Source organism: Archocentrus centrarchus, chromosome 7 (genome assembly GCF_007364275.1).
Source record: "Archocentrus centrarchus isolate MPI-CPG fArcCen1 chromosome 7, fArcCen1, whole genome shotgun sequence".
NCBI lineage: Eukaryota > Metazoa > Chordata > Actinopteri > Cichliformes > Cichlidae > Archocentrus > Archocentrus centrarchus.
In genome coordinates this window covers 27,638,501-27,649,148 of record NC_044352.1, presented here as the reverse complement: position 1 = coordinate 27,649,148, position 10,648 = coordinate 27,638,501, and the positions used below count along the sequence as shown (strand labels likewise).

Below are 10,648 nucleotides of genomic sequence, written 5' to 3'. Positions count from 1 at the left end.
AAAGTTTTGAGCCACCCCTCATCTCTCTACATTTTGCTTCCAATCAACCAGATTTTCTAGTAATTTGTGTTCTTGAGCAATGGTTCGCCAGGCTTTCTGAAGGTCTTTCAAAGTTTTTCTTTGGACATTGGCTGCTTTTTCACTCACTGTCAGTGCAGTCCTTGTACGTGAACATTTTCAGAGGAATGTCCTTCTGCTTGTTAAGCCACCTAACACCGACTTATAAACCATTCAAGCATAAAAAAGGCATGGATGAACCAGTGTTGTGGCTACACAACTTAGCAAAGAACCCATTTTAAACTGTATCTTTAGGCACTTTGTTACTAGCAGGCTGTGGCAGAAACACATAATTCGTTTCCATTTCTTTAGCTGAATCTACAAAAAATACCAAATAACACAGTTTGACAGACATAAAACCAACAAGGTTATTCCCAAAGAGCTATTAGCTGAAAACATCTCAACATAGTGTGCAGTGTGGTCTTAAAAATTCAGGGTTTGGGACTACATTTCAGCCAGTGTTGTTGGAGCTCTTGTCAAACTTGATGGAATTATGGCCACAGAAAATTACACTCAGATTTTGATCTACCATGCAATACCATCTGGGAAGTGTGTGATTGGCAGTGCTTCATTTTTCAGCATGAAAATGATCCTAAACACACTGCCAATGGGCTATCAGTCACGGCCTGGCGTCTCCAGAGCCCAGACCTCAACATATTTGAAGCAGTGTGGGATCATCCTGACAGAGAACAGAACAAAGAAACATCCAAAGAAGAGCTTTGAATGTCCTTTAGGAAGCCTGGAGAACTATTCCTGAAGACTGCTTAAAGAAATGACAAGAAAGCTGCCTCAGAGAGTTCAGGCTATGTTGGAGAATAAAGGTGATCACACCAAATACTTAAAAAAAAAATCTTATATACTGTTTTGCCATATAAGAGTACACATTTTTCAATAAATCTGTGCACCTGTTTTTTGTATTTTCCAAGCAAAATATAAAGAAATGAGGGGTGGCTCAAGACTGTTTCACAGTATTATAGCTTTCCAGTCTGAAACAAATGCACAGTTGCCCTCTATCTTAGCCCTCTATTGACTCACATGGCTGCAGAAAAAAGTCTGGTTTTACAGGTGTAGGAAAATGACCCTGGCTCCCCGGATCTATGATGCCAGCAAACGCTTTCTTAATGAGCTTAAGATCTAAAGCATCATTTACACAACCTTCGTTTTGTAAATGATGATCCCCATTGGTGTCCTGGAGGATGATAAAACAAGATATGCTTTACGGTGCAGCTAAATTTTGATTGACATGTTACCATGTAGTTCATTGTCTGAGCCGCCCCTCGCTCGTGACATCAGGTTTCAAAAAACTAAGATGGAAAACATGCAGCCCAAGGCCTCAAATGGTGATGCCCATCTATTACTAACAGTTTTTGCTGTGCTGCTCTGACTGTTTTCTTCTTCCTGCCAATGGCAGGTGAGGCTCTTGGATATACAGTAACTAACATCCTGGGTTTCTGTGTTCAGTAGCACTGAGGATAACACTGAAAGGAAAACTTAAAATGAAAATGCAGAATGGGGAAAATATTTAAGCAGCCCATTCCTCTTTGCAGCTCTACTGTATGCTCCATCAGTCTGCAGTGCAATTTCAGCTTGCCACCTACACTACAGACATTCATAAAGTGGAATAAAAAAGCTTCAGGAAGTGTGTGAATTTCACTCATGTACTGCAACAAGAGCAAGTTGCCCATTTGTGTTTTAGTTTTGATTTTAGGCGCAATCACGACACAGAAAATTTGACTTACATAAGTAGGGACATGGCTCATAGGTTCAATAATCAGTAATTTTATATTAATAATAACATGATCAAATTCAGTAATTATGAAAGACTCACGCATATATGAACAAGACCCACTCACTGTGAATTATAATAAATAATTATCCATTGACTCTGAAATCAATCTCCCTGCTCAGTGGAGAATTTTAGAGTCTTTTTCACCTCATTATTTTAAAAAATTAGTTAAGTGAAAATTATTAGGTACCATACAGTGCCCTATATAATGGCACCTACTCAGACCCAGCTGATAAAGCTGACAACTGGTTGGTGAATACATTGGAGCTTTTAGCAGCTTCAGAGGCAAATATTTTGGAAAGAGATGGTAGATATTATAAACAGCTTGAACAGAGAATGGATGTGAGACTTAATGATGATGATGAAACACCAAGTGGTGCTAATGTTGAAACAATAGCTTCCTCAGCCCCCGAGCAGACAAAAACAACCAAGTGCTGCAGGTTTAAAAATGCCTCATTGGCAGGGAAGAGCAATCTCCTCTCTGTGATGATTGTCAGTCATCTGTCTTTGCTTCACTTCAGTGGTTTAGTAGATTGACGTTCCTGGACAGCTTCCACCCACACAGCATCCTCATTCTGATGCAACCGCAGTAATATACCCACACACTCCTGCAGTTGCTTGTTCAGAGGCCCATCAGCATCTCCTTTTCCTCTTGTTGCTCCGTGTTTTTGTGTGCACAGAGGCCATGGAGTGGGGCAGTTATCAGGGCCGGCAGCGCGGTTGCAGAGCAGGCATGGGTGGGAGCGGGGCAGGGCTGTGTGCTCTCTGAACAGGGAGCGCGACAGGCTGGCTTCTCCCAAGGAGATAACTTTGTTCTGGGCCAGGAGAGATGACATCATGACGGATGGCAATGAAGATGTGGGCGCAAGGGGCAGGAAGTGTTATCTCACATGATGGCACTGAGGGCACAGAGGCGCACACATGCACACAAACACTTGCAGATCACACTATCTCTCACTGATACTCCAGTGGACTTGAACAGTAGTCACTCCCCACTGAACACACATGCAAACACACAGGAAAACACACCTCTGACATGTCCAGTCTTCCACGGAGTCTGGGAGGTGGCTGTCATTTAAAAGGCAAAAATCAGACATAGAGGGCAGGCCACTGTGCGTGACTGTTGTGTTACTGTCACTTTCCACTGCACAGAAACTGAAAACTTTTGGAAAATACACTGAAGAAACTCAACGAGGAGCCAGCTTATACTGTAGGTTTGTACTGCATGCAACTGCACCATACATATTGCATGAGTTTTTTTTTGTGGCAATTTGCTTGTGAAAGGGTTGATACTGGGTGTGAGAGAGGGCTAAGTTCTAAGCCAGAATGAAAAAGATGATTTGGCATGGATCTTAATAACTGCAAAACCAGGGTGCTCCCATTTTGGCATCACTTTTAAGCCATCACGATAATCTACATCGATTCAGGGATCAAATTCAAGCAAACCCGTGCAAAGCCTCTGACTGCAGATCAGTTTGTCTAATTCTTCTTTACTAATCACCGCTTGCTTTGATTTTCCCCAAAGCTCAGAGGCTTTCATCCTGCTGCTAACTAACTGACAGTGCGGACTGTTTGTGCACTAACACGTCGTGCAATAGTTGCTGATAATGAAGGCTGAACTCGGTGATGATGAGCAATGATGCAAGGCGGTCATGTGGCTTTTTTTCACAATTTTTTTATTGTAAACTCAATTTTTAAGTGATCCATTCTTTGATTGACCATAATTTTATCCAGAAATGCAATAATAATGCAAAAACAACGCTATAGTAGTTTTGAAACAACATTAAGGACTCATATTTGTAAACTTGCAAACACTGTTACCGTAAGTTTAAAAAAGAAAATCATATAATTTTTTCAGTATTTATTTTTAGGAAGTTCTAAGGCCTACAGCAGTTACTAAATCTACCTAAGGGGTGATTGGACCTCTTTTTGTTTCTTGAAGATGTCTCACCTCTTATCCGAAAGAAGTGAAGAAGCCTTTTGGATGAGAGGTGAAACGTCTTCAAGAAACAAAAAGAGGTCTAGTTGCCCTTTTTTTCAAGCTCCAGAGACTACTGTGACACAGATGACTGAAAACCTACACAGACAAATCTACCTAAGCCCACTTTACAACATTCCTCTGTAGATTTTATTAACCAAGTCATCATAATAACTAACAATGATTAACAATTAAAATCGATGATGTGTAATTAAGTTATCTTCTCTGCAGGTTTTCTCTGGTGCATGATGTGTCGCCTCCTGAATGTCTTGCTAGCGTTGCTGAGCCGCTTCCTGTTTGCTGTCCACGGGGTGGTGACAGTGTGGCGTGTGGTGGCTGTTAAAGCGGAGCCGCTCTATTGGCTGCTGTTGACAGGCGTAGCTCTGTTGGGTGTGGAAGTGGCTATCACTCTGAAATGCACCCGCAATGCAGAGTGGAAATGGTAATGCTGTAACACAAAACATATTTGACATGATTTTACTTCCTGTGCAATATTCTGAGGATGAGACATTCATCAGGCTTCGTCCTTAGAGGACAACAAATGACAGTTATTGAACCATAGACTGTACATGAAAGATGGAAGTGCCTCTAGATGGAAGTGAAGCCTTTGCTGAAGCTCTTCTTAATGGTGAACAGGGGGGTATTCCTCTGGTTTGTTAGGAAGTGACCCTACTTCTCACTTCATGTATAACTTCAGTAAAAACTTTCCTGAAGTGTCACTGAGTGAAATAAGTATTTTATCCACAAGCAAAACCCGAATTATTACTTAGTGGAGAAACTCTTGCTGGTAAGTGCAGCAGTAAAATGGTTCTTGTAGTTGGTTACCAGATTTGCCCACATCTCAGGAGGGATTTTGGTCCCTTTTTTACAAAAAATCTCTAAATCCTTCAGGTTTCTTGGCTGCCACTTGGCAACTCGACTTTTCAGGTCCCTCCACAGATTTTCTATAGGATTGAGGTCTGGAGACTGGATAGGCCACTCCATGACCTTCATGTGCTTCTTCTTCAGACAAAACATAATGTTTCCACCTCTGTGTTTGACTGTGTGGATGATATTCTTTGGATCATACTCAGCATTTCTTTTCCTCCAAACACGACAGGTCGAGTTGATGTCAAAGATCTTGATTTTGGTTTCATCTGACCACAGCACTTTCTCCCAAGACTTCTCTGAATCATTTAGATGTTCACTGGCAAACTTAAGACAGACCTAAACATCTGCCTTCTTGAGCAGGGGGACCTTGAAGGTGCTGCAAGATTTCAGTCCACTACAGTGTAGTGTGTTACCAATGGTGTTCTTGGTGACTGTGGTCCCAACTGCCTTCAGATCATTACCAAGCTCCTCCTGTGTATACACAAGCTGAGATCAGTAGTATCTGTAATTGATTAACTGATTGTAATCTGTGTGCCACATGGACACACAGCCAATCTGTGGGAGCCAGAATTCTAGCTGGTTTGTAGGCGAACAAATAGTTATTTCACTCAATGATATGCAAATCAATTAATAACTTTGATGTAATGTGCTTTTTCCTGGAGTTTTTGGTTGATATTCTGTCTCTCTCCATTAAACTGAAACTACCATAAAAATTAGGGACTGTTCATTTCTATACATGTGAGCAAACTTACAAATTCAGCAGGGGATCAAATAATCATTTCCCCCACTGTATGAGTGTGCAATGTCAGATCCACCCTTCATGGATAATCAGATCTTAACTTGAGGCTTCCAAGAGGAAGTCCAGTGGCAGACCAGTGCTCATCATAGAATAGAATAGAATAGAATAGAATAGAATAGAATAGAATAGAATAGAATAGAATGCCTTTATTGTCATTATACAGGATGTATCATGGTGGCTGCATTGATTTTTTTTATATACAGTCTATGGTCTGTATCAAAAACCACCAGGAGAGATCATTAATAATAAGAATTATTTCTCTGTCTTAGTTTTGATTGTAAATATTTTTGTGCGCTAAATTAGGAACTCTAGACCAGATGTTAGCCCCTCCCCTCCCTTTTTAAATGGAGATGATGTGGACTGAGATGTTGTAAGGCAGACTCTGTAAACTCTTTTGTGTTAGGGAGTAAATAACTCCTGAACTTGTAACTGTGAACACTTTACAACCCATCTGCCCGAGGCTGTGAGAGGCAGCTTCTGTAAGGCCTGCAATAGTCTCTCTGCCACTAAAGTCTCTGTTATCATCCGCAGCTCTTTCTCTCTTTCACTGTCTATCAAAGACAAACATATTCCTCTGCTGTATTACTGCTGTCTTTTACTGAACTGATATTGTGAGTCTGCCATCACATCAATGTCACACCCTCTCCTCTCCACTCATGGAATAAATGCTACCTTCTGGCTCGAGCCATTTCTGATCAGCAAGCTTTCTATTTGAAAAAAAAAAGAGAGAGAGAGGAAAAAAAACACATAAACTGACGTCAAATGAGCATTTAGTGTCACACCTCATTCAACACCAAGCTATGTCTTATTCAAAAGCCCCGACACACACGAAGTGAACATCGTCAGACACAAGCTTTCTTCAGGCCTCTCTCTTTCTCGCTGAGTCTTACTTTGAAGTTCTGTCCTCATGGAGAAGGCTTTGCACTGTCAAGTGGGATTTGCATATATGATGAGAATAATTGCCTGTCTGAAATTTGATGCTTCCTATGGGAAAAAAGGGACTCTTTCTTCTTTAGTGGGTGGCAAAAAAAAAAGAAGCAAATTGCTATAAATAACCTAACCCCCTCTTTCCCTCTCCTTTGGTGATCCTCTTTTAGGTTCTCCCCCATGGTTTTCCTGTACCTCAGTACTGTCATCCCATCCATTTGGTTTCTGGAGCTGAGCCTGCTACAGTCCAAGCTGCCTTTCAACAATTCCTCAGGCCATGAGATTCATTTGCTGGCTCATATCCCGATCTCAGCGGTAGGCGTCCCACCAACAAAACTGCCCTGCCTGCCTCACCCTCCGCGCAGCCACATTAAAGCAACACCTGATATCAGATAAGATTTAAATCTAGCAAGGGGGTGGATAAACTATTAGTTGCAGGAAATGTGTAATAGACACATTGAGATGAAGTCCAGATAGGCTCCTGCTTGAAAAATTCTTAGATCTCTCCCCTTGTGAGATGGTCTTAGAGAAATTTCTTTCATGTAGGATTTGGGAGCTTTTTGCCCCTTGGCTGTACTGAAGGCTGGGTGGCAGCTTTTGAAACGTGAAGACGTAGTGTTTTGGGACTATTAGAGAATATCAAGGGGTGCTTTCAGGATAAACTTAATGAATCTTGACACAAAACATTCAACTTATATTAAAACTAAGAGGGGATGCCTGGTAGAGATGATAACTGTTATTGATTATTCATGAACAAATGGTTGATCAAAAAGATTTCAAATAAGAAACTAATAGATTCCTTTGAACCTTTGCAAACACTTTCAATGTGACTGGACTTCTGCTGTTTTATTATCCAGGGAATTAAGGATCTGGACCCAGAGAACTGGGTAGCTGGCCTGGAGCAGACCATGCTCATAGTCTTGGTGCTGGGTCGCTGGCTAATGCCCAAGGGCGATATGTCACGTGACCAACTCTCACAGCTTCTCATGGTCAACGTGGGGCTGGGTGCTGACATCCTGGATATCTTTGACACGTTCAAGGAGCCCGAAGTCAAAACCAACCAGGCAGTTGTCATCGTTGGCTTGGCCCTCTTCTCTTGGGCACTCATGCAATTTCCTTTGGTTCTCACTCAGACGCGGCCCCAAAAAAGCGGTCCCTTCTGCTGCCCCGAAGCTCCGCCCTCATTCACCTCCTGCTGCTCCAGTGAAGTCTGGAGCTTGCTGCTCACAGTGGGACTCCAAGATGGCCCATTCCTGCTCTACCGGATCTACCTCATGGTGCAAGAGAAGGTCCTCAACCAGCTCATGATTTTCTTCACTTGCAAGAATATCCTCATTGTGCTTTTGGAGCTCTACAGAATATTTGTGGTGCAGTGTGAGCAGCAGGTATCAGGATTGGAGAGGTGTGCTGCTCTGGTGCTCCAGTGTCAAGCCCAGGGGGGCAGTGAGGAGAAGGAGGTGGAAGAAGAAGTGGGTAAAGATGAGCGCTGTGAAGAGCAGAGCTGTCATATAGACATGAAGAAGGGGACAGAGAGGAAGGAAGATCAGAGAGGTGTCCAGGTAAAGAAAGGCTCAAAATGCCGTGAGGCATGACTCCGGCCCCGAGGAGGGGCTTTCACCAAGAGAGAAGTCTAAATCCATCTGCCATCTCTTACATCTCAGCCTTGTTCAGAGACAGTCTCGGCTCTCTGGAGGTTCAGTGACTAGAAACACAGCACAAGAAAAGAGAATAAGTCCCCATTGAAAAGATCAGAGATGAATTTATGCAACTCCCTTTGATAAAAGTGGTGTTTCCGTCACAGGAGGTTTCTCTCCTCAAGAAAATCAGCTCCACAGAACTGTCAATCTCCTTAATAATATGAAGGAAGCAACGAGGTAGCTGAAACAAGATAAATACAGCTGGGTGCTTTACAGTTCAACAAATTGGTTTGAATAAACAATATTGTGGAACAGCATGATTGCATTGTGAAATGAGGATGGTGCTTATGGCATTCAAAGTTGTAAAAAAAAAAAAAACCCAAAAATTGTTTAATTTGATAATATGTCTTTTTTAGTTAATGAGCCTTCTCTAATAAAGCTATTTTAGAAAAGCACAGTGCTGTTTGTTTTGTTCTGCTCGCCATGAGATGGCAGTGTTGCCAAGTCAACCAAAGCAGAGTGAGCATCAGCTCTGTTTACTTGACTGTAACATACATGCTACACAGTTACACAGAGAAAAAAAAAAACAGTGAGACAGCAACACAGCAGCATTTGAACTTCAGCATTTGTTTGGTTTTTGTGTTTCAGAGACTTCTTTGGACCTCTTTGTGCGACTCGATGGTGCAGTGAGGTGGTAGAACTGCAGGTGATAAATGAATTTGAAAGATTTAGTCGCCTTTGGATGGCGGTCTTGTAATTAACAGTCAAATGTAGTCAATGTGGAGAAATCTTGTAAAGAGTGAAGAGGCTTGCTTCACATTTTCAAGGTTCATTTTCCTCTTGAGCACAATCAGACCGTGGAAGTCTGTTTGAGAGCTTGGTGCATTTTTATTATGTCTGAAAAAGCACACTCGTGATTATGTGGGAGTTGTTTGAGTTCAACATGATTTGCTCTCGCTTTCTCTCTATAGAGAGATGGAAGGTGCTTTGGAGATATTGCTCCACAACCCACAAAAGCGAGAGGCTCTTTGAGAGTCTAAAAGGACAGTGAAATGTTTGAGCTAAAGCCCAGAGTCTCAAGGTTTCGAGCCACTTCAAGGTGGGGATAAACTGCTGTAGTCCCCCCCCCCCCAACCACCACCACCACCACCACCACTCCCCCTCCCAACCTCCCATTCAGACAAACACCTTCCCTATCAAACGAGGAGCCCGGGATGCAGCCCTCCTGCATTTATGACCCTCTCACTCTGTGCCTGTAACACAGTGTTGCGCAGGTTGGGAATGAAGAGCAGCAGTGGCATAGAGTGGCAATTCAATCAGAGGCCTTTCCAGCACATGCCCCATATCTGTTTTCGTCAAATTGCTGCACTTCACCTGGCCTCCAAGGTGATGATAGGAGCTGAGGCTCTGAATGAGTTGGGACTCTTTGTTTTCAATGAGCTCTTGATGAAAGACAGACAGAATCGTGAAGTGCTAGAGAAGAGTGAAAGAGAACATTTGAGTGCTTTCCTCCCTCTGTTGTCTAATGCATAGATTATGAGGAAGATTTCCTAAAACGATGGCTGTAGGCCACCTCTGAAGGACTTACTGTAGAGCACTACTGTATTTCCTCTGTGGCAGCACTTTAGTCCAAAACATAAAAGGCAGAAAGTCAACTTTTAAGAGAAAAGGAGAGAAAATAATAACAAGTTTCCACTGAGATGCTCATTCTTCCAGCAGCACAATGCCATCTATGCTATCTAGTACTAGATAATGCCCAGTTTACTAAGTCACTTCCAGGCAAATGACATCACACAGAGCCAATGGGAGGGTGCCGCTCGTCCTAAGCACCTGAGTTAGGGGAGAATCCGATATTCCTGTGACAGCTTGACGTGGGCAATACAATAGGGTGATGAAAGCTTGCTTGTGATCAGAGTCCTTTTCCTCTTCAGATTAACTGCATGCTTTAACAAGATTGTGTGGGTATGTGGGAGGATGGGGATGTCAGCTGATCCACGGGCTGCCCTACATAGATAGAGAGTGAGGAAGAGAGCGTGGAAACTCAAAGCCTGCAACTCCACTGAACATGGATGTACTTAAAAAAAAAAAAGTCAACCCTCACAAGCATTCAACTGTATCCTGTTCACATGGAAACGGGTGATACATGTGTAGTTCTCTGATTACATTGTTTAATCAGGTCCTTGCTTGTGGTATATTTTCCCTTTAAGTCTTTTAAACTTACTTATATGATCATGTTTCTGAGGACAAAGGAAAATGACTGATCACTGACAGCATATCATTTGGTTGAGTGATGGGCGTATTACTCATGCTGAAGGTACTCAACCAACAGTTGAGCACTAAAGCATTACTGCTCTCATAAGCTTAGACTCATGCACCGGCATGTGTCACACGGTACATGTAATCAATGCAACTACCCTCTTTTATTTACATATTTATCTTGTTGTAGTGGCAGGTAGGGGTTAAATGAGCAGGGAGCTCGATGCGCATAATGTGGTCGCTGCTACATTTGTTACAAAACGCTTCATCCTCCGGATAAACCAGTCAACAAAAAACTGGGGAAGAAGGATGAAGGGAAGTTCAGCAAGCTTGGAAGC

The 10,648-nt window shown here is 42.4% G+C and overlaps 1 protein-coding gene across 1 annotated transcript; it reads left to right on the top strand.

Annotated features, from left to right (window-relative positions):
• Window positions 1-4,069: 4,069 nt before the first annotated feature.
• On the top strand, window positions 4,070-8,009 carry LOC115783694 (transmembrane protein 26). The gene is made up of 3 exons (XM_030734641.1): window positions 4,070-4,263; window positions 6,588-6,732; window positions 7,275-8,009. Exons 1-3 carry the CDS (start codon window positions 4,070-4,072, stop codon window positions 8,007-8,009), a joined length of 1,074 nt encoding a protein of 357 aa, XP_030590501.1.
• Window positions 8,010-10,648: the final 2,639 nt, after the last annotated feature.

Coding starts and splice junctions, on each gene's coding strand:
- LOC115783694 (XM_030734641.1), top strand. CDS start 4,070: ATGTGTCGCCTCCTGAATGTCTTGCTAGCGTTGCTGAGCCGCTTCCTG. Junction 4,264..6,587: donor CGCAATGCAGAGTGGAAATG/GTAATGCTGTAA, acceptor ATCCTCTTTTAG/GTTCTCCCCCATGGTTTTCC. Junction 6,733..7,274: donor CTCATATCCCGATCTCAGCG/GTAGGCGTCCCA, acceptor TTTATTATCCAG/GGAATTAAGGATCTGGACCC.